This window comes from Mobula hypostoma, chromosome 26 (assembly GCF_963921235.1).
Source record: "Mobula hypostoma chromosome 26, sMobHyp1.1, whole genome shotgun sequence".
Classification (NCBI taxonomy): Eukaryota; Metazoa; Chordata; class Chondrichthyes; order Myliobatiformes; family Myliobatidae; genus Mobula; species Mobula hypostoma.
In genome coordinates, this window is record NC_086122.1 from 8962763 (window position 1) to 8987181 (window position 24419).

The 24419-nt window shown below is 44.0% G+C and overlaps 1 protein-coding gene across 3 annotated transcripts in view; it reads left to right on the forward strand.

Moving 5' to 3' along the window:
* sh3d21 (SH3 domain containing 21) overlaps nt 1-24419 on the forward strand; it is a 171319-nt gene that overhangs the window by 58929 nt on the left and 87971 nt on the right. For all 3 annotated transcript variants that reach the window (XM_063033584.1, XM_063033585.1, XM_063033586.1), the window contains exons 4-8: nt 9539-9651; nt 11864-11951; nt 14261-14364; nt 17481-17550; nt 21086-21180. In XM_063033584.1, coding sequence (XP_062889654.1) covers nt 9539-9651; nt 11864-11951; nt 14261-14364; nt 17481-17550; nt 21086-21180 — 470 coding nt within the window. The remainder of the gene's footprint in view (nt 1-9538; nt 9652-11863; nt 11952-14260; nt 14365-17480; nt 17551-21085; nt 21181-24419) is intronic.

Sequence of the window (24419 nt, forward strand, 5' to 3'; positions counted from 1 at the left end):
AGGGTGTGCAGAGGATATTCACCAGGGAGGACTTTGGTTAGGGGGTTCAGGGAGATTGGATAGACTGGGCTTGCTTCCCCCAAAATGCTGTGGGGTGAAATGACAGAAGTGTACAAAATCGTAAGAGGCAAATATGGAGTAGATGGTCAAAAATAGATGTTTCAAAGACAAGGGGGGGCATAGGTTCAAATTGAAAGGAAGGAGTTTTAAAAGCAATCATTTGCAGAGAGGTTGGTTAACAGCTGGACCTCATTGTCAGAGGAGGTGATGGAGTCAGATGCAATCACTACAATAAACAAGGCATAATTCAATGCAGGCAGAGGGGATTTGCGTCCTTAGGCATAGATATGATGTGCTGAAAGACCCATTTCTCTGCTGTATGGTTGAACAGCTCTGCTTGCTATATGTCCTGCAGGAATTGTTGAGTTTTGTACACACTCCAATGCCCACCCACTACCTGACCCTTGTATACTTCAGGTCTTTCAAGGACATTTGAATATACTATATGAATATTGACTGTTCTCAAATCCCTGCTCATCTGGCCTGGTCTTTCAACCATATATTTTATCAGTTGCCTATTGAAATGTCACCATCATCTATATGCTGAATAGTGACATTGACTTTCATATTATTGGCAGAGGTGGATATATGGATTTAAATCCTGCCATTTTAGGCATTAATAAGTACACTGAATTCACGCGTGTTAAGTATTAGATAACAAATAGCTCAAACAAGATAGCCTAGCTACTGTCCCTGATGTTTGGTGATATTTTCCACCCTAAAATCCCCACTGTCAAGATTGTGTGGTCAGCATTAACTTGAAATTTAACTGGACCAATCACACAACATACTGTGACCACAAAACCAAATCACAGGGTGACTCATCCTCTAACTCTCCAAAACCTTTCGTCTCTTTACAAGACACTCTCTGCCTGCTTAGACCAGTGCAGCTCCAAAAGCAGGTCAAGATGTTAAACACCACCTAGCACAAGGTAACTAATTATTGGCGACATCCTAACCATTCGCTTCCTGTGCCAGCTGGACAACCAAGATACAGTATGAAGCATCCACAATACAAACCCTCAACAGCAACTTAGCAGGCCTTAATATCAGTTGCCTCTATATTGGTTGAAGGACTTTAAGTTCCAGAAAAGCCAATACTCAAGAGGGTTAATTGCATTCAAAGCCAGTTATCTGTTCATCTCGGAGAGAGGCCCTCCATTGGTCTGAATTGACTATGGATGTTGTGTTCCGGCTGTCTAAGTTGGTGGTGTAGCACCATCAGTCAATATGATATGGAGACCCAGCTGTTCCCCATGCAACAGGCTCCCCCTCCCCAGTCAGCTGATGAATCCAAAGGAACGGCAGACACCGAAAACGTTTGGCACCAGTGGCATCACAGGAGCTAATCAGTGTTAAACTCAGCTTCGGACCACCTTAGGGACTCCAGCTCCGGATTTTCCCTTGGGATTTACTCCTGAAATCTTCTCCATGAGTGGGAGTAGCTGTAAGGCAGTGGAGGTTTGAGATCAGAGTTTTCCTTCTCCCAGATGAGCTGGGAACCATGACTGATGAGCCCCATCTGTCCAGAGTGACTGGTTTTAAGGCGTCGGTAACCTGGCTTTGCTCCTTGTCAGTAGAAGCAGTTCTGCTAGTTATTAGTAGCTAAGCCACACGCGGTGGCCAGGAGCTGGACTTGGTTGTCAGAGGCTATTTGAGGTACATGCCATTGGGAGCATTTAATGGGTAGTGCGAGATTGCCCTCATTACCACCCTCGGCTATAACAACCTTAAGGAACCTAAAAGGTAGGATTTGTGTAAATTTGGAAAGACAAACATGAATAATAGTCAGCTTAGCTTTGTGCTTCACTAATTTAACTGAGTTCTTTGAAAAGTTAACTAAGAAGATCGATGAAGGCAGGGTAGTTAATGTTCTTCAGTATGGACGTTAGAAAGGCACTTGACAAGGCCGGTTGGTGCAGAGGTTTAAGGCACATAAGATCCAAGGTGACCTGGCTAACTGGATCCAACATCAGCTCAGTGATAGGAGGTAGATGGTCGAGCTGAAAAATGTGACCGGTGGTGTATCATGTGGATTGATGCTGGGTCCTGTGTTGTTTGTGCTAAATACTAATGACATGGATGTGATTGTAGGAGGTATAATAAGGAGGAACAAAAGGTTGGTTGTGTTATGGGCAGTGAGGCAAGTTGTCAAGGACTACAGCAGGATAGAGATCAGATGGAAAGCTGGGTGGAGTGCTGGCAGATGGAATTTATCCCTGACCAGTATGAGGTGATAGATTTTGGCGAGCCAAGTAGGGCTAGGCTATATATAGTAAACAGTAAGACTACTATTTATAGTAGACTCTATATATAGTAGGTCTCTGACGAATGCAGATGAAAAGAGAAACAATGAGGTTGAAGTCCATAATTCCCTGAAAATGACAACACAAGTAATAATAATGGTAAAATATGTTACATTCTTGCCTTCATTGGTCAGTGCTTAGAATATAAAAGTTGGGATGTTATGTTTCCACTTTACAAAACACTGGACAAGCCACGTTTAGAGTATTGTGTGTATTTTCCTTCCTTTCTATATTTCTACATTTAAATTTCTGTCTGATCTATGTCCTGCTGTAGTCTTTGACAATTCGGCTGACTGTCCATAATATGACCAATGTATTGCTTACCAATTATCTTATAGACAGGATGGGATTGAACTGGAGGGTGTGCAGAGGATATTCACCAGGGAGGACTTTGGTTAGGGGGTTCAGGGAGATTGGATAGACTGGGCTTGCTTCCCCCAAAATGCTGTGGGGTGAAATGACAGAAGTGTACAAAATCGTAAGAGGCAAATATGGAGTAGATGGTCAAAAATAGATGTTTCAAAGACAAGGGGGGGCATAGGTTCAAATTGAAAGGAAGGAGTTTTAAAAGCAATCATTTGCAGAGAGGTTGGTTAACAGCTGGACCTCATTGTCAGAGGAGGTGATGGAGTCAGATGCAATCACTACAATAAACAAGGCATAATTCAATGCAGGCAGAGGGGATTTGCGTCCTTAGGCATAGATATGATGTGCTGAAAGGCCCATTTCTCTGCTGTATGGTTGAACAGCTCTGCTTGCTATATGTCCTGCAGGAATTGTTGAGTTTTGTACACACTCCAATGCCCACCCACTACCTGACCCTTGTATACTTCAGGTCTTTCAAGGACATTTGAATATACTATATGAATATTGACTGTTCTCAAATCCCTGCTCATCTGGCCTGGTCTTTCAACCATATATTTTATCAGTTGCCTATTGAAATGTCACCATCATCTATATGCTGAATAGTGACATTGACTTTCATATTATTGGCAGAGGTGGATATATGGATTTAAATCCTGCCATTTTAGGCATTAATAAGTACACTGAATTCACGCGTGTTAAGTATTAGATAACAAATAGCTCAAACAAGATAGCCTAGCCACTGTCCCTGATGTTTGGTGATATTTTCCACCCTAAAATCCCCACTGTCAAGATTGTGTGGTCAGCATTAACTTGAACTTTAACTGGACCAATCACACAACATACTGTGACCACAAAACCAAATCACAGGGTGACTCATCCTCTAACTCTCCAAAGCCTTTCGCCTCTTTACAAGACACTCTCTGCCTGCTTAGACCAGTGCAGCTCCAAAAGCAGGTCAAGATGTTAAACACCACCTAGCACAAGGTAACAAATTATTGGTGACATCCTAACCATTCATTTCCTGTGCCAGCTGGACAACCAAGATACAGTATGAAGCATCCACAATACAAACCCTCAACAGCAACTTAGCAGGCCTTAATATCAGTTGCCTCTATATTGGTTGAAGGACTTTAATTTCCAGAAAAGCCAATACTCAAGAGGGTTAATTGCATTCAAAGCCAATTATCTGTTCATCTCGGAGAGAGGCCCTCCATTGGTCTGAATTGACTATGGATGTTATGTCCTGTCTGTCTAAGTTGGTGGTGTAGCACCATCAGTCAATATGATTTGGAGACCCAGCTGTTGCCCATGCAACAGGCTCCCCCTCTCCAGGCAGCTGATGAATCCAAAGGAACGGCAGATACCGACAGAGTTTGGCACCAGTGGCATCACAGGAGATAATCAGTGTTAAACTCAGCTCCGGACCGCCTTAGGGACTCCAGCTCCGGATCTTTCCTTGGGGTTTACTCCTGAAGTCTTCTCCACGAGTGGGTGTAGCTGTAAGGCAGTGGAGGTTTGAGATCAGATGAACTGGGGACCATGGCTGACGAGCACCATCTGCCCAGAGCGACTAGCTTTAAGGCACCAGTAACCTGTCTTTGCCCCTTCTCCTATTAGTAGAAATGGTTCTGCCAGGCATTAGTAGCTAAGCCACATGTGAAGGCCAGGAGCTGGACTTAGTTGTCAGAGGCTATTTGAGATAGTCGCTGTTGGGAGAATTTAATAGGTAGTGGGAACTTAACCCCACTAACCAGCCCTGGCTATATCAACCTTAAGGGATCCAATTGTGTATTTAAAGCAGTCTGTTTATGCTATATGGTTCTCTATTCCGTGCAGTTAAACAGTCTGACACTAGGGTTGCACCATAGTCTTAAATTCTTTTTAATGTCTAATTCTCCATTCCAAATATTTTACCGACTTTCTTCCAAGTTAACAACCATTAATTTGGACAATGTTATGAGTATTTTTGAAGTAGTTGTAAAGGGGAGCGATGTATATACAACAAATTACACCGAGTGCTCCTAAACTCTGGGCTACAACAGCAGCTCGAGGCGCGGTGTACGTTGTCATGGATGTCAGACTGACAACTCCCATCTGCTGTCGGACTGTCAGTGTAACTTTACGAGCTGCTGGCGAGGCCACATTTGGAGCGTTGTGTTCAGTTTTAGTCACCTGTCACAGGAAAGGCTTATTAAAGAGGAAAGAATGCAGGAAAGGTTGACCGACCAAGGCTTGAGGGGCGGAGCTATAAGGAGAGATCAGCTAAGCTGGGACTTCATTCATTTCAGCATAGGAGATTGAGGAGTGATCCTGTGGAAGTGTGTAAAATCATGAGAGGTATAGGTGGGGTGGCCTCCCAAAGTCCAACCCTACGCCCCATCATGAGGGGTGGAAACAGGTAAGGCCGGCCAGCAGGACTCTGGTGAAGGTGTATAGGGCCAATTCCCTCAACAATGGATTAGAGAAACATTGATGAATTCCAACCACACCATTGACTTTGGACGATGGAGACGGGAGGTCATCAATGGCCTATGCTCCACTGGGAGCTCAAGGGCCAAGAAAAAACGAAGAAGATAGGTAGGGTGAATATACGCAACCTTTTCCCCAGAGCTGGGGATATCAAGACCTAGGTCTGAGGTGAGAGGAGAATGATTTAATAAGAATCTTGGGGCTTTTTTTTTTACACAAAGTGTGAACTATATGTGGAATGAGCTACCAGAGGAAGTGGTTTAGAGGTTTAGATAGTCACAATAGCTACTTTTTTCCACAACAGGAACATGGATTAGAAAGATTTAGAAGGTTATTGGTCAAATGGGACTAGCTTGGATAGAATATCTTTTTCAGCATGGACCCACTTGGGCTGAGGCACAAATTCGACTGGATCACTGGAAGTCAGACCGCAAGCAAGCATGCGGCATGCAAGAGAGTTCATAGAAGCATGATTTTCTGTGAACAATTCTGTCAACAAACACGTGGACCTCAATCCCACTTATGAGTTGGCATGGGCAAAATTCCAGACTCAGCTTCAGACCCAGTCCTTGAGGCCCCTCAAGTCAACTCCCTTCAACCCAATCAATGTCAGCCCCAACCTGGGTTCTAACAATGACAGGCAGAGCCCAGGATGTTCAGCCGATGCTGGGTTTGGCTCTGGGGCTAGAAAAATAGTATGTGGTTCTACCAGTGGTGCTCAGAGCTTTCTGACGTTGGGCGCTGAACTCATCTTCTTGCCTGCTGGATGGTGCAGGTCTTTTTTTTTTATTTGAGTGACCAATTTTGCAGGATTTTGGACCACGTGTCCTACCTCTGTCCTCAGAGGTGCACTTCTGAGAGAAATAGAGCATGGTGGAGAACTGAGGTGGGAGGGTGGGTAAGTGAAGTACTTGAGCAGTGAGGGACAGGGAGGCAGATTGGTGGGAGAGTCAGAGATGGAAATAGCGAAGAGTGATGGAGAGTGGTGGTGGTTTGATGTAAAGGGCTGCAGGTGGGCAGTATTATTCCGCAGGGACCAGTGCTGCGGCCGCTTATTTTCACGCTATATGTTAAAGATATGGATAATGGAAGTAGTGGCTTTCTGGTCATGTTTGCAGATGACACAAAGGTAAGTGGAGTGACAGGCAGTGTTGAGGAAGTAGGGAGTCTGCAGAAGGATTTGGACAAATCAGGAAAATGGGCAAAGAAGTGGCAGATGGAATGTAGCGTAGGGAAGTGTATGGTCATGCACTTTTGCAGGAGGAATAAAGGTGTAGACTATTTTCTAAATGGTGACAAAATTCAGAAATCAGAGGTGCATAGGTTGCATAGGGAGAGATGCCCTCTCCCACTTTCAAATCTCTTAATTTTTTGTGTGTTGCTTGAAATTCCAGCATCTGCAGATTTCCTCATGTTTGCGTGCATAGGGGCATGCAGGTTGAGTTGGTGGTAAGAAAGGAAAATGCAATGTTGCCATTCATTTTGAGCGGAATAGAACATAAAAGCAAAGATGTAATGCTGAGGATTTATAAGGCATTAATCAGACCACACTTGGAGTATTGTGAGCTGTTTTTGGCCTCTTATCTAAGAAAAGACGTGATGGTATTGAAGAGGGCCCGGGGAGGTTTGCGAGAACGATCCCAGGAATGGAAGGGCTAACGCAGAGGAGCGTTTGATGGCTTCAGGCCTGCACTTGCTGGAGTTTGGAAGAATGAGGGGGGGATTATATTGATACCTATCGAATATTGAAAGACCTAAAGAGACTAGTTGTGGAGAGGATGTTTCCTATAGTGGGGGCGGGAGATGTGGGTCTAGGATCAGAGGACACAGCCTGAAGATGGAAGGATGTCTATTTAGAACAGAGATGAGGAACATTGTCTTTAGCCTGAGGGTAGTGTATCTGTGGAATTCATTGCCATTGATGGCTGTGGATGCCAATTCAATGGGGTATGTTTGAAATGGAGTTTGATATGTTCTTGATAAGCAAGGGCATCAAAGGTTATGGGGAGACGAGAGGAGAGAGGGTCTGAGAGGGATAATAAATTCACCATGATGTAATGGTGGAGTTGACTCGATGGGCCAAATGGCCTAATTCTGCTCCCATGAGATGGAGGCTGTTGGGGGAGGGGCAGAGAGGAGACTGGGAGGGGCAAGGTGGGAAGTGTGAGATGGAGAAAATGGGAGCGCGAGAAGGAGAGAGTGCTGGGCACGAGAGAATGAGTGTAGGCGAGGCGTTCTGAAGAGGGTGACTTCCCTCCTTGCAAGTTCTTTCCACACAGCATCCCCAAGGGTAATCCGCTGATTCTATGTCTACAGTGACCCCACAGTCTGCAGACTGTAAGGCTGTAAGCTTCAAGCTTTGCGTTCCAAATTTGCAGTCTGGCAACAAAAAGGCTCACTTTGCTGTTTGCAAAACAAACAGCTCTCAGCCACTTTGGCAGAGAACTTCCTGTGATAAGATTTTTCAATAATGTGTTTTCCTTAAACTATGCCTCCACATCGAGAATGGAATGTTCTGACAAAGGGCTGCAGAGCCAAAGCATTGATTGTTGCTCTTTCTACCACTGCTGCCTGACCTACTGAGTTTTCCAGCATTTTTTGTTTTATTCATCTGAGGCGTGACGTATCCACTGGATTTTATGGGTCTACATCTTCTGGTTTCTACTTGCCTGAATTACCCACTGCACCAGTTCCTGACAATCCATTCCATTCCTTTATACTTGTTTAGGATTATGATATTTTTCTATTCTCCCAGACCTTGACACTCCTTGAACCCATTTCATTATATAAACCCCACTACCTTCCTTTGAACCTTCTCCTAGCCTAAATCAACTGGAGCCTGTCGCAGTGTTAAAATTCCCATCTTGCCCATGAAATGGAATTCCATTCTCCCCTGTAAGTTTACCTTTCCCATCCCTCTCTAAGCTTCTCGTCACTGTTCAGATGAAACCTGAACCTTCAGGATTCTTTCTTTCTATTTACATCCGAGCGGTTTGTACTCCCCTAAAAGACCCCTTTCCTACTCTTCCATAAGTTGTTGGTACCCAGACGGTCAACAACAATGGGATCTTCCTCTTTCTCCAATGTCTTCTGAAGTTGACTTGAAATATCCTTCCCACAGCAGGTGTGGGACCGTGGGTCCACTTCAAAAAGGATCTTGCTGTTCTTTTAATTATTGACATTCCTGGTGCAAAGATTCAGACTTCCAGACAGATGCCAGCTAGTAAGGGCAGGCATACACAGTTGCCAATTGACACATGCACCTGGAGGCATCTCAACACGAATTACAGTCAGGTGGAGTTTCCTGTCGCACGCACAAGTTTGGTGATGTACAGGTGCAATGAAAATCTTGGTTGCAACAGCATCATGGGCAACTCACAAAATAAAAATATCATATAAATTGTATGTCAATTATACAAGAACCATTATTCAAAGTAGAGTCCTAACCTTCAGCCATATTTTAAAAGAACAATCCAAATCTCTAATGGGTGGTGGGGTGGAGATACGTCGCTACCAAAAAGGTGTTAGGATGCTCCTTCCCTCTGCTAGCCCGTAGGTCACTCTTGGGCAAGATGTAGCACCTGCTTAGCCCCCCCTCCCACCCTCTCCCCTGATCAGGGTCATATGAAGCCATGGGATCAGGTGGTGGAGGGTTGTATGAGCAGTTGGTGCACATCACAAGTCCTGGTTATGTGACCACTGTTGCCAGGCAGACAATCTCTAAAGAGTATTAATAATGGCTGGGGTCAGCCATCTTGTAAAGACACTGTCCAGGAGAAGGTAATGGCAATCCACTTCTGTAAAAAAAGTTTGCCAAGAGTAATCACGGTCATGAGATCAAGGTCACCCACATCATAAGACACGATACATAATGATGAAGATGAATCCAAACCATCTGCTGCCATCGTCTCTGAATGCAAGGAGAGTGTTTCCAATTCAAATGCATATTATCAGTGGGCTATTGAGCTAAGCGTCAGTCTGAATCCACAGAGTTGGGTTAATTGATGTACTAGACAGCAGGAATGGTGCCGGAAATAACCAGAGTCAGCCGAGGCTGTAATCTGGTGACCTCAGGAGGAAATATCATGTCAGGGCCTATGAGCACTGGACTTTCAACCGATGTCTTCCATTGCTGAATAACCTGGAAACAGTGAGAACCCTGTTTCAAAGTCATTCACAGAGAATTAGATGGAGGATTTCCACTCCAGCAAAGACAACTTTTGAGGGAGAACTGCAGTGTAATGAGAGCAGGAGACAACAAGCTGCTAATGCTGTCCAGAGCAGAAATGGCTGCCCTGTGAAACGAAGGGACATTGACCAACAGGTTTGCATTACAGAGCATGTGGTGAAGAAGAAGCTGAGACTGTGCGAGGTGGTCATTTCATACAGCCCCGTGAGACCAGAACACTTGGAGCTCAGCGAGGGAGAAGTCATTGAGGTCCTCAGAGAGGTGAGATCTCATTTGCAATAAAGTATTAATAGCAGTTGGTTGGATTTCTTCAAAGTTTATGATAGTTTTACGTAGACTTTTTTTTCCATTCAGGGATGTAGTTACAGTCAGAGTACCACTGAGTTTAAAAACAATGAGGTAACTAGTTAAGAAAAGGAAGTTGCAATTCCGTGGAGATTTTATGACCCCAGGATTTTATGACTCTGGATCAAGATCACTTTGTGGGACTTTTGTTGTTGTTTGCATGGTGAGGGAATGGGAGGGGTGGGATTGATGCTTCCTCTAGCGCGAATAGGAGGGGAAGGGTGGGGTCGAAGTCTTGGCTGCTGCTTGTGCGAAGGGAGGGGGAGGGGACTTTGGGGCTTTGATGATCCTATCATTCATTCTATAGGTTTTTTTTGTTTCGAGGATGTCTGTGAAGAGTGAGAACTTCAGGTTGTATACCACATGCATTCTCTGATATTAAATTAATTTTTGAACCTTCGAAAACGTTGTTGAATTGAAACGTAGTCAGATAGTAATATAGAACTTGGAGCAGCGATTTGAACATTGCAAGCTCCTGAAAATGTTTACTATTTTCTGTTGGTTGGGGGGATAACCATCAGCCAGACCTCGTATCTCTTCTTCAGACGGTGGGATGCTTTAAGTTCTCCTGAGAATGGAACTTGCATTCCCATCTCAGTCAACAAATCTACAGCGATAACTAACAAAGGAAGAAACAGAAGCAGGAATAGACCATTTGGCCCCTCATGCTTGCTCTCCCATTTCATAAGGTCATGGCTGATTACTGACTGCAGTGGCATTTTACTGGCGCCACCCCGTATCCCACTTCCTTAATGACCTTTAAAGATCTACTGCTCTGTCCAGACTGAGCACACACAGCTCTCTTGGGCAGAGAATTCCAAAAATTCATCACTTTCTGGTGAATGTATTCCATCCTGTTTCTGCCCTGAATGGCTGGCTTCTTTCTTTGTGACTCCAGATTCTTGGCACCCCAGCCAGGACGAACATTGCCCCTCTCTCAGCTCCCAATGTTTGGTACAGTTCAATGAAATGATCTCACCTTTCTTCTAAACTTTAGAGGGGACTAGAGCTCCATTGTATGTATTCTCTCCTCCTGGGATGACCTCAGTCCAGCATTGTGATATTGGTCATGTCTCTGGATTAGGGTTTGAACCTTGGTCTGTTAACTCAGGGCTACAGAACTCCCAGTGGATCATAATTTAACGACGTTTTACCCCATATGGGTGTCAAAAGGACTGATTTTCATGTAAGAATATGATTTCAAAATGTTCTTGTGGATTAAGAACTACACTCAGTGGCTACTTTATTTGGTCCATTTGGAAGCTGCTGTGGTCTTCCGCTGCTGTTCCCGTCCACTTCAAGGTGTGTTGTCTGTTCCAAGATGCTCTTCTGCAAAGCACTGTTGTGATGTGTAGGTATTTCAGTTACTGTTAGCTTTCTGTCAGCTTGAACCAGCCTGGCCTTTCTCCTCTGAACTCTCTCATTTACAAAAGTGTTTTATCCCACAGAGCTACTGCTCACTGGATTTTTTTTTTTTGTTTTTTGCACTATACTCTAAACTCTAGAGGCTGTTAAGCATGAAAATCTTAGGAGATCAGCAGTTTCTGAGATACTCAGACCACCCTGCCTGGCACCAGCAATCATTTCATGGTCAACGTCACTTAGGTCACATTTCTTTCTCATTCTGATATTTGGTCAGAATAAAAACTGAACCTGTTGACCACGTTTGCATGCTTCTATGCTTTGAGTTGCTGTCACATGACTGGCTGATTAGATCTTTACATTAACCAGCAGCCGTACAGGTGTACCTAATAAAGTGGCCACTGAGTGACTATTTTGTCGGTAAATATACATTGGCTCATCTATAACTCCCTGTAACATATCTAAGAGACAATCACATGAAGAGAAATATCTTTGGGTGAGAAAAGAGACGACCAAGGTCTGGATATCTCCGCTGACCAATATTCTGGAATTCCCAACCAAATGTGATGGTGGGACCACCCTCAGCCCCCAAACCATAGTAGTTTGAAGGCAGAAGACCCTCCACTCCCCTCTCAGCACATCTCAATTTCTGAATCCTCTGATCTATCTCTCTCCCTTCACTTTGCAAGCAGCTCTCAGATTATTGAACTGCGACTTTCCCAGTTGCTGCACTCTGACTTTATCTCAGTCTTCTTTTGCCCTTTAGGTTGAAAGTGGTTGGTGGCTGGGAAGAAAGAACGGAAAGACTGGGCGTTTCCCATCCAATTTTGTTGTGGAAATCGACCACGCGGACGGTAAGGTCTCGGGCCCGGAATGAAAACCTTTCCTACTGTCAAATCTTGAGCTAACCTCGTTCATCATTTCAAATGGTGACACTCAACTTCTGGTTCTCTACACTGATTACTACAACCCTCAACACATCCCTAATTAAATCTCAAATATTCAGTTATAGATGGACTGTCATCATTTCTGTGTGAATGAAATATCTGAATAAAATTTTAGAACATAGAGCAAACCAACTTAGCAGGCCCTTTGGCCCATGATGTTGTGCCATGCTAATTAAAATGGTAATTAAAACAATAACTAAACTAATCCCTCCCGCCCCTTCAATGCCATATCTTTCCATTCTCTACACATTCATATACCTATCTTAGGAGCCTTTTAAATGCCTCTATCGTATTTGCCTACACTACTCCCTCTGGCAGTACAGTCCAGGCACCCACCATTCCCAGTGTAAAAAAATCTGTCCCACACATCTCCTTGGAGCTTTCCCCCTCACCCTAAATGCATGCCCTCTACTATAAGACACTTTGACCCTAGGAAAAATATGCCAGTTGTTTGTCTATGCCACTAGCTAGAGTATCTGGTGATCAAGAGATTAACTTAGCCCCTAATATATAGAAGAACCTGTTCTGCCAGGGTTATTTCATCTGAGGTGGGTTCCCAATGTCTAGTGTTCCAGTGACTCTGGAGGGCAAGAGTTGACACAAAGGTCAGCTACCTTGACATGTTTTCATGGATCCATCATCTTTGTTGTCCCATCAGAATCTTCCAGATGGGGTGGTTTGAGTATCTCAGAAACTGTTGATCTCCTGGGATTTTCACGTTCAACAGTCTCTAGAGTTTAGAGTACGGTGTAAAAAACAAAAAACATCCAGTGAGTATTGAATATTGAAGATTTAATTAGGAATGTGTTGAGGATTGTGTTCCTGATCTACTCCCAAACTTGGATCCCTAGGAGGAAGTCCCATCACCTACCCAGCAACCATAAGGTACAGATAATAAGAACTCGCCTAACACGGGAACAAATAACAAAGGACAAACAGTTAAAAGAAACCTGGTAGTTGCTCAGAAGAAGAAATCTTTCACATGAACCCATTTGATGTTGGGCAAGGATGAGCTGATTTGAGCTAAGGATACAGTGGACCAGATACAACAGCAAACCAAGCCATGATCTGAATTACTAGAGTGACAATATGCCCAAGTTTACAGATAGGCTTTAAGGATGTTAGCAGTGGGCTGATGGAAGTTCAGTTCCTCCCTTGTTGGATCTGGGATTTCCTCCATAGCATCTCTAAGAGGAACAAAATTACAGACATTTTGACTGGAAGACTCAGTGTTTGTTCTTTTGATATATGTTGTAAGACAGTAGAATAAATAGCAGCCAGCCAGTCAACATAAACTGAGCAGAGGGCAGCTTATTCAAGTGATGTCAAGTCAAGTTTATTGTCATTTAACTATATACATGCATACTGTCAAAGGAGACAAAGTTTCTCTGAACCTAGGTGTATATATAGAGTACATATACACTCTAGTATATATATAGGCATCCGTTAGTCTCGAGAGACCATGAATTTGTACCTTGGAAGGTTCCCAGGGAGCAGGCCCAGGCAAGGTTGTATGGAAGACTGGCAGTTGCCCATGCTGCAAGTCTCCCCTCTCCACGCCACCGATGTTGTCCAAGGGAAGCGCACTAGGGCCGATACAGCTTGGCACCGGTGTCGTCGCAGAGCAATGTGTGGTTAAGTGCCTTGCTCAAGGACACAACACGCTGCCTCAGCTGAGGCTCGAACTAGCGACCTTCAGATCACTAGACTGACACCTTAACCACTTGGCCACACGCCAACACAAGCATAGATAGTAGATCTATACTCTAGTATAGATAACACACATAATACATAATAACTTATGAAAGTAAGGATGAAATCTACAGATGGATTACACATAAATAAGCAAACTGAAGTGCAGAAATTAAATATGGTAAGGTACAGAACAGATTAACCAGTGACACTTTGAGTGTGAAGCCTAATGACCTGAGGGAAGAAACTGTTTCCCATCCTGACCGTTCTTGTTTTTGTGCAACAGAGTCTCCTGATGAAGGGTCTCGGCCCGAAACGTCGATTGTACTCTTCCATAGATGCTGCCTGGCCTGCTGAGTTCCTCCAGCATTTTGTGTGTGTTGCTTGGATTTCCAGCACCTGCCGGTTCTCTCTTGTTTGTAATTGTTTCAGGAGTAGCAGGAGGTTCTTCGAGGACTGCTCGGGCCATCTGATCTAAGGAGACAGCATTCAGTTGTTTCTCCTCTTCATGTTTTCCCCATCAGGTTCCAGCAGGAAAAGTCAAGAAGGGCCAAGTTCAGACCTCTATGTAAACCTTCCACTGGATTCGGAAAAAATGATGGCCAGCAGGACGGCAGAAAGATCAAAGGTACAGCAGTAGAGTATTGGCATCCGTAGGCCTGTACCACTCCTCCGGAGACACGGGTTCAAATCCCACCATGGCACCTGGAGAATTCAAATTCAGTAATTACACAAACCATGAGTGAAGCTGTGGACCCTAATGGCGTCCATAAATCTACCAGACTGCTGTAAGAAGCTGTCTGCTTCACTAATCTCCTTCACGGAAAGAAACCTGATCTAAGTGAGATCCCACACCAGCGAGGCGGTCGATGGCCGTTCACTTCAGGGAAATTAGTGAATGGCAATAAATGCTGACGTTTATTCCTCCAGAACAAGCGGGATCTCCCAGTGGCCACTCATTTTAATTCCACTTCCCATTCCCATTCCGATATGTCCGTCCATGGCCTCCTCCACTGTCGTGATAAGGCCACACTCAGGCTGGAGGAACTACACCTTATATTCCGTTAGGCTAGCCTCCAACCTGATGGCATGAACATTGATTTCTCAAACTTCCTGTAATGTCCACGACTGCCCCCCCCACCCTTCTCCATTTCCCATCCCCTTTTCCCTCTCTCACTATCTCCTTGCCCACCCATCACCTCCCTCTGGTGCACCTTCCCCCTTTTCTTTCCTCAATGGCCTTCTGTCTCTTTCACCAATCTTCCCAGCTCTTTACTTCATCCTTCCCCCTCCAAATCTCACCTATCATCTTGTGTTTCTCCCTCCCCTCCCCCCGCCTTTTAAATCTACTCCTCAGCTTTTCTTCTCCAGTCCCGCTGAAGGGTTTCGGCCCAAAACGTCGACTGTATTCTTTTCCATAGATGCTGCCTGGCCTGCTGAGTTCCTCCAGCATTTTGTGTGTGTGTGTTGCTCGGATTTACAGCATCTGCAGACTTTCTCTTGTTTTCTGACGTTGTCACCCATGTCCATGCCCTGTGAGTGAATAAAAAATGAGGCACAAAGTTACATTGTATTGCGTTTCATGTCACAAATTGTGGGTGTGTGCACAAGTTTTCATTAGAGTCGCGACAGAGAGAGACCCAGGTCATGATTCTGAGGTGGACTTGTACAGTGGGCCTCTGGTGGCCCTCTCAGATAAATGTGCTGCTGAAGTATTTACTAAAGGCTTGCTGAGGTCCTTGACATCGCATTAAAGATGTGATATCAGGGCCAAGGGGTAGTTGGACTCACGACCACGAGTCCCAACTCTGAGCTCTGTTGTGCTGAAGCAGACTACGAAGGAGCACAGGAGTAAACCCTCAGTCAGGGCACCATCTTGGGGGAGGGGGCAAATCGTGAAGACGACCAGTCTAAAAATCCCCCTCACCAGGCTTCACCTGACAGCTTGTGCTCCTCTCCCTGCCCCCAAATTCTAATTCTGGCTTTCTTTCCCTTGTCCATGCTCTTTCTTCTCAGTCCTGGTGAACGTTCTTGGCCCGAAGCATCGACCGTTTATTTCTCTCCATAGATGCTGCCTGACCTGCTGAGTTCCTCGAGCGTTTGGCCTGCGTTGATCTGGATTCTCGGGTAATAGCCTCACCTATCTGAGGATATTACTAGAGAAACCCAAATACCCACTTACAATTAGAAATAGCCACAACGCCCCCATGTCAGGTGCACATTGTATTTAGAACATAGAACACTCCAGCTCAGTACAAGCCCTTTGGCCCAAGATGTTGTGAAGACTTTTCAACCTACTCAAAGATCAATCTAACCTTTCCATCCTACATAGCCCACCATTTTTCTATCATTCATGTGCCTATCTAAGAGTCTCTTAAATGCACCTAATGCACTCCTCCACTCACGGCAGCATGTTCCATGCACTCACCATTCTCTGTGTAAAAACTTTACCTCTGACATCCCCCTTCACTTTCCTCCAACACCCTGAAATTATGCCCCTCACATTCGCCATTTCTGCCCTGGGTGAAAGTCTCTGGCTATCCACTCAATCAGTGCCTCTTCTCTTGTACACTTCTTCCAAGTTACCCCTCAGCCTCCTTCTCTCTAAAGAGAAAAGCCCTGCTTTGCTCAACCTTTCCTCATAAAGCATGCTCCCGAATCCAGGCAGCATCCTGGCTAATCTCCTTTGCACTCTCTCTAACGCTTCCACATCCTTCCTACAATGAGATGACCAGAACTAAACACAATATTCCAAGAGTGGTCTCACCAGGTTTTTATAGAGCTGCAACATTACCTTGTGACTCTTGAACTCAATGCCTGGACTAATGAAGACAACACACTATATGCTTTCTTAACAACCCCATCATCTTGCCCAGCAACTGAGGGACCTATAGGTGTGGAGCTCAAGTTCCCTCTGTTCCTCCAAACTGCCAAGAATCCTTCCATCAACCCTGTGTAACGATATCCATTTTTTCACAATTGGACATGCACAGCAATATTAAATGAAAACAATTTCACTCATCCAATCACAAACAAGAGAGAGTCTGCAGATGCTAGTAATCCCCGAGCAACACACACAAAATGCTGGAGGAATTCAGCAGGCCAGGCAGTATCTCTGGGAAAGAGTATAGTCGACGTTTCAGGCCGAGAACCTTCGGCTGTCCTGCAGAAGGTTCTCGGCCAGAACCGTTGACTCTACTCTTTTCCATAGATGCTGCCTGGCCTGCTGAGTTCCTCCAGCATTTTGTGTGTGTCACCCATCCCGTTCTCCACCGTTCAGCCTGGAAGAAAGCATATTGGAGTCTCCTTGATATTGTAATTTTACCCCTGAGAAATAACCACTTCAGGCAAGAATCCTGTGTCAACATATTTAGTGTTTTTATTGAATCTTTCACAACCATATTCCCAAGTGCTCTATGGACAACCTTTGAAATGAAATTGTTGTTGAAAATGCATTAAAAGTGTAGAAGCCAATTTGTACAGAACAAATTTCCAAATCAGCAGTGGAAAATTTCTTCTTTAAAATACGCCTTGGGATCTTTAACACATAGCTGAATGGCCCTTAGCGTAATGTAAGATTTAAACGTTTGCATTGGTGATGGTACAGCTTACCCTCAGTACTGTGTCTGAAGTGGGACTTGAACTCCCATCGTTTTGATCACGTTGCGGAAAGATAAGGATAGGTAGCACTTTAGAAAATCCTGGAAAGCTTCACCTTGGTCAAAATGCCTCCTTTTTTTGCAGGAATCAGCTTTTAGATCGGCACATCCCCAAGAAAAAGATGGATGCGTTGAAGAAAATGGACAGCAGACAGGTTGGTAGCCGGGGCCTTTGATCTTATGTGGAGACTATACTTACACGCTGGAAGGTACTTCACAGTGATTGATTGGAGCCCAGGCACTTTGCTGTGAGAATTACCCAGGGTAGGATGAGGTAGAGGTAATCCAGCTGGATTAGAGGCGAGGTAGCGACTACTCACCCGACACAAGAAGAGAGCCAAGAAGAGGCTACTCACCATCAGAGGAGGCTTCAAACATGTGGGAATGGCTTAACGCCATAGCAGTTAATGTGAGATATTAGACAATGAGCCAGGCAATGGGGGGTGCAGAATGATAGTGAAACACTATTACCGTGCCAGCTGTAAGACCCCCCTGACCCCCCATCTCTGCCCCTCTCACCACCCTTCAGCCACTCGCCTCCAGCTAAGTGACTGCAGCTGCTGCTCCTGCCTCAGTACAGGCTCAGGGGCACATTTCCCCGGCCCAGGTGGTGGGAGACTGTCACAACAACACCCCTCCCATTACACTCCAGGAGTTCTCTGACACTGGGCGGCAGCTGGAAAGTTACTGACAAAGGGCGGCAGTCAGTTTGGGGTTTTAGCGTTGGCTTGGCGAGAGTCTTGATAACTTGGTGGGATCTATCTGGGGAAGACACCAGCATATCCACATGATCAAAACATGCCCCATTGTTTTATCAGCCACAAATTCACACTGGAGCCTCTGGGTGGCGCTATGGGAGAGGCTCATGCATGATCCTGACCAGGAAATGTATCTGTATATAAATTTACATGCAACACAGAATCAATGGACTGAATGGCCTCTTTCTCCGTTTGCCCCTGTAATTCCATACAAAATTATAAACTTATTTTCCACTTGCTGGATTTGAGAAGACACATTCTTTACTGCTTTCACTTTATTGATTTCCTCTGAATGGTTCTTTGCTCTCTGAATTTTGAGTGCTGCATTCTAGGTCTATTTGACTGAGCATAGTAACATCTCCAAACCCAAACCTATCCTTGATCATTGTTCCTATCTTTCATCTCACAGCTAATGGTCTGGCAGGATTTAACCCCTTTATACTCCAGGACTTGAGGTCAATAGACAGACTTAGTGCTACCAATTTAACTACCAAAGAAATATCAAGCCACAATGAGTGGAAGCTGAGATGTATCAAAGGTTATGGAGGCACAAAGTCATAGAACACTACAACACAGAAATTCAGCCCATCTGGTCCATGTTGAACTATTAATCTGCTTAGTCCCATTGACCTGCACCCAGACTATTGTCCTTCATAGTGCTCCAATCCATGTACCTATCCAAATTTCTCTTCAATGTTGACATACAGCCCAAATCCGCCACTTACGTTGGCAACTCGTTCCACACTCTCATCACCCTCTGAGCTCCCCCCCATAATCCCCTTAACCCATTCACACTTAACCTTGACCTCCAGTTCTAGTCTTACCCAATCTCGGTGGAAAAAGTCTGTCTGCATTTACACTGTCTATGCCCTCGTAATTTGTATACCTCTATCAAATCTACCCTCATTCTCCTACACTCCAGGGAATAAACCCATGTTGGTGGTCCCAATCTTACACTTGTCTGCATTAAATTCTATCTGCCACTTGCAACCCACTTTTCCGGCTAGTCCAGATCCCACTGCAAGCTCCGATAGTCTTTCTGGCTGTCTACTACGCCACCAATATTGGTGTGATCCGCAGATGTTCTGATCTGGTTCACTACATTACCATTCGGATCATAGATATAGATGACAAACAATGGACCTGGCACTGATCCCTCTGGGCCTCCAGACAGAGAGGCAACCATCAATTACCACTCTCCGGCTTCTCACGCAAAGCCAATGTCTGATCCAGTTTACTACTTCATCCTGAATGTCAAGTGACTGAAATTTTCTGACTAACCTCCCATATGGGATGTTGTCAAATGCCTTGCTGAAATTCATGTAGACAACATCCACTGCCTTGCCTTCATCAACTTTCCTGGTAACATCCACAAAAAACTCTATAAGATTGGTTAGACATGATTTACCACACACAAAGCCGTGTTGTTCTATCCCTAATCAGTCCAAATGCTTATAAATTCAGTCCTTTACAATATCTTTTAGTAATTTACTCACTGCTGATGTCAGGCTCACTGGCCTATAATTTCCTGACTTATTCTTAGACCCTTTCTTAAACAGTGGAACAACATTAGCTATCCTCCAATTCTCCCAGCACCCAACCTATTGCTAAGGGTGTTTTAAATATCTCTGCTAGGGCTCCCGAAATTTCTCCATTAGACCCACAAGATCCCACACCTTGTCAGGCCCTGGGGATTAATCCACCCTAATTTGCCGCAAGACAGCAAACATCTCCTTCTCAGTAATCTATGTATGGTCCATGCTGTTTTGACTCATTCCTGAAATCATTCTCACGAACCTCCTCCGAACCCTCTCAAATGTCAGCACGTCCTTTCTTAAATAAGGGGCCCAAAACAGCTCACAATATTTCAAGTAAGGCCTCTCAAATGCCTTACACAGCCTCGGCATTAGTCCTCTTGAAATGAATACTAACATTGCATTGGCCTTCCTCACTACTGATTCAACCTGTAAATTAACCTTTAGGGAATCCTGCACAAGGTCTCACAAGTCCCTTTGCACCCTGGATTTTAGAATTTTCTCCCTGCTTAGAAAATAGACTGTTTTTATTCCTTCTACCAAAGTGCATGACCATACACCCCCTTAGACTATATTCCATCTGCCGCCTCTGTGCCCATTCTCCTAATCTGTCCGAGTTCTTCTGCAGCCTCTCTGCTTCCTCAACACCTGCATCCCATCAAGAGTTTGTCACGCCTTGCACGTATGCAAAGGAAAACATACACGAAAATCCATGCCTTGGCATGATCAAAGTTTGTAATCTTCATTCTGGTCCCTACAGGCATCGGACCCCCGATCTGCACCATGCCATTAAGCTAGTGTTGTATTTCTAGGATTTTCAACAAGGTGCTCTCTCCAAAGCCATAGTGGCTTTATGGAGCTGATGTCTGTAAGTCCCAGGGAATGGAGCAAATATGACTCTCCATTAAGACAGCTCCCAAATGACCACTCCTGCCAGTCACAAGTCCCTGACCCATCCTGCATACACCGAGCTTTGCGTAGAAGGTGCTGGAGGAACTCAGCACGTCAGGGCGAAGGGCTTCAACCCGAAGCGTCAACTTTTCATTTTCCTCCATAGATCTTACCTGACCTGCCGAGTTCCTGCAGCATTTTGTGTTTGTTGCTCAAGAAGGCCAGCATCTGAAGAATTGATTGTATCGTTACTCACGCTGAGCTGCCAACTGGATCTGACTGCACCCTGAGCACTAATCACTCCCTTTAACTACTGATCAACCCTCACTATCAACAACCTAACATGGCAGTCGACCTTCTCCCAAGCCCTTCCACCCTTCTGTCACCCTTCCACCTCCCTGAAGGCTCCCCTGGGCCCAGGTCACAGTATGACGAGAGGCTGACGACCACCGAGCACTGAGCCCGCTCCGGGAAACTAACTTTCAATGGGTTATCATTCCTTTCAGCCAAGGAATACTACGAGGCCATGTCTGACTACAATGCAAGTGCCGAGGATGAACTCAGTCTGCACAAAGGAGATGTCATCCTCGTGTTGGAAAAGGTAATCAGTTTCTCTGTACGTCTTACAAAATCTTCAAAGAAATGCATTGCATATGATCTCAAAATGAAAAGCAAATGCACATCTGAGGTCAGATATTCCTCAAAAACATTTTCTCCTATTTGGGTAGCATAGTGGTTAGTGCACACACAAAATGCTGGTTTCACCAATCACTTGCCACCTCGTACTTCTTCCTACCCTCCCCTCACCTTCTTACTTTTGACGTCTCATCTTCCTTTCAGAATCAGGTTTGTTATCACCGGCATGTGACGTGAAATTTGTTAACTTAGCAGCAGCAGTTCAATGCAATACATAATCTAGCAGAGAGAGAAAAAATAATAAATAATAAATAAAATAAAACAGTAAAATATAAACAAGTAAATCAATTACGTATATTGAATAGATTATTAAAAAAGTGCAAACAACAGAAATACTGTAAAAAGTGAGGTAGTGTCCAAAGAAAAAAAAGCACTAAGAATAAACAGATGACAGATGAAATCAAAAATCTAATGGAAGAAAGGAGATGGAAGATAGCAAATCCTATAGAAGTCCTTAGATAAAAAAGTTAAAAGCTTATGTCAAAAAGCCAAAGAAGAATGGTTAAACCAGGAATGTGAGCAAATAGAAAGAATCCCTGTTACTGATCCAAAAAGGTTACATCAACAAATCAAGAAGCTCCTCTGTTCTTGTTTGAAAGCAAAGCACGGTACCATTATCATGGAAAAAGATAAGGTTATGAACAAATGGACTGAGTATATTCAGGAATTGTTTGAAGATGATCGAGGTGAAAAATCAGAAATTAAGAAGAACATTGAAGGTCCAAGTATTTTAAAATCTGAAGTTCGTAATGCAATAAATAGGATGAAGAAAGGAAAGGCAGCACGTCCTGATGAATTAGTAATAGAACAAATTATCACCCTCAAAGATTATGGAATTGAAAAACTTACTGATTTAATCAATGACATTTATGAGACTGGAATAATACCAGAAGAGATAAAAAAAAAATCAGTATTTATCACTCTTCCTAAGAAACCTGGAGCAATAGAATGTGAATTACATAGGACCGTAAGTTTAATGAGTCATATCACTAGGATACTTCTAAGAATTTTGATGACAAGAGCTAAAAGTAAGCTACAAGCTGAAATAGGTAAAGAACATTGTGGTTTTGTGAAACACAAAGGTACAAGGAACGCAATATTGATGTTAAGGATACTATCAGAACGAGCTATTCAAGTACAAAAAGATTTGCTTTTTTGTTTTATCAACTACACAAAAGCATTTGATAAAGTGAAACACAATAATTTATTCGAAATATTACAGAAAACTCTAGATCTAGATTCAAAAGACCTCCGCCTAATCAGAAATCTGTACTGAGAACAAACTGCCGCTGTAAGAATAGATGGAGAAGTGAGTCAGTTTACGAAAATCAAGAGAGGCGTTAGACAAGGGCGAGTTTTCTCCCCTAATTTGTTTAATATGTACAGTGAAACAATATTACAAAAAATAAGAGACATCTTGGGTATCAAATTTAGTGGTGAAAACATCAATAATTTTAGATATGCAGATATGCAGATGACACTGTTAATTGCAAGTACGGAGGAAGAACAACAAAACTTAATTGATATAGTTGTTGAAGAAAGTGCAAAAATGGGTCTATCTATCAATTGCAAAAAGACAGAATGTATGGTGATATCCAAAAAGAAGGAGAATCCCATCTGCAGGCTGAGAATAAACGGGGAAGACATAAAACAAGTACAGAACTTTTGCTACTTCGGAAGATGGGTGACATCAGATGGCAGGTGCGACTTGGACATCAAAAGAAGAATAGGGATGGCAAAAGACACCTTTATGAGAATGAAGAGTATACTGACCAACACTAAACTAGGCACGACAATCCGCATCAGAGTACTGAAATCTTACGTTTATCCAGTTATGTTATATGGCTCAGAATGTTGGACAATATCTAGTAACGTGAGGAAACGAATTGAAGCAGCAGAGATGTGGTTTGTGAGGAGGATGCAAAGAAAATCATGGACGAAACAAATATCAAACGAGGATGTCATGAACAGAGCAAGCATAAAAAGAGAAATAACGTATGAGATCATGAAAAGGCAACGTGACTACATTGGACATGTGATTAGGAAAGAGGAGTTAGAATGCACGGGAATTATGGGAAAGATTGAAGGGAAGAAAGCAAGAGGAAGACAAAGACAAATGATGATGGAGACAGCAGCCAGAGAACTGGAAATGAATACCAATGAATTGATCCACTTGACCCGAAACAGGAGAGTGTGGGCCATGGCAGTCAAAGCTCAAACTGGGCACAGCACCTGATGATGATGATGATGATGAGTGTCCAAAGCTTCAATGTCCATTCAGGAATTGGATGGCAGAGGGGAAGCAGCTGTTCCTGAATTGTTGAGTGTGTGCCTTCAGGCTTCTGTGTCTCCTCCCTGATGGCAACTGGGTGCTGGAGGTCTTTAATAATGGACGCTGCCTTTCTGATACACCGCTCCCTAAAGATGTCCTGGGTACTCCAGACCTGATGGAGGGTCTCGGCAAGAAACGTCAACTATTTACTCTTTTCCATAGATGCTGCCTGGCCTGCTGAGTTCCTCCAGCATTTTGTGTGTGTTGCTTTGGATTTCCAGAGTCTGCAGATGTCCTTGTGTTGGTGGTTAGCGCAATTGCTTTACAACACCAGTGATCTCTGGTTGTGGTTTGAATCCTGCCATTGTCTATAAGGAGTTGGTATGTTCTCCCCATGACTGTGTAGGTTTCCTCTGGGTGGTCTGGTTTCCTCCCATATTCCAAAGGCATGCAGTTGGGGTTAGCGAGTTGTGAGCATACTATGCATGACATCGCTTGTGGGCTGCCCCCAGTACATCACAAACTAGGCCAGCGATGCATTTCACCATGTGTTTCAAGGTATCGATGAACTGTACATGTGACAAATTAAGTCGATCTTTCTTCTAATCTTGATGGGAGAGACCTTCACACTAAGAGGAAGGGAAGCAATCCATTGTTAGATTTTGTGGGGGTTTCAGGGTAGGTGAAGTAATACCACTGCTGCCAAGTCGCCCCATCAAAAACAACTTGTACGTAAGAAACGATCACAGTGCTGGAGGAACTCAGTAGATTGAGCAATCGTAGTGGAGGAAAAGGGAACTGCTATTGGTTCAGAACAAAACCCTGCATTCTGACTCATGTAGTTTGAAGAAATGAAAATGTAATTGGAAGCC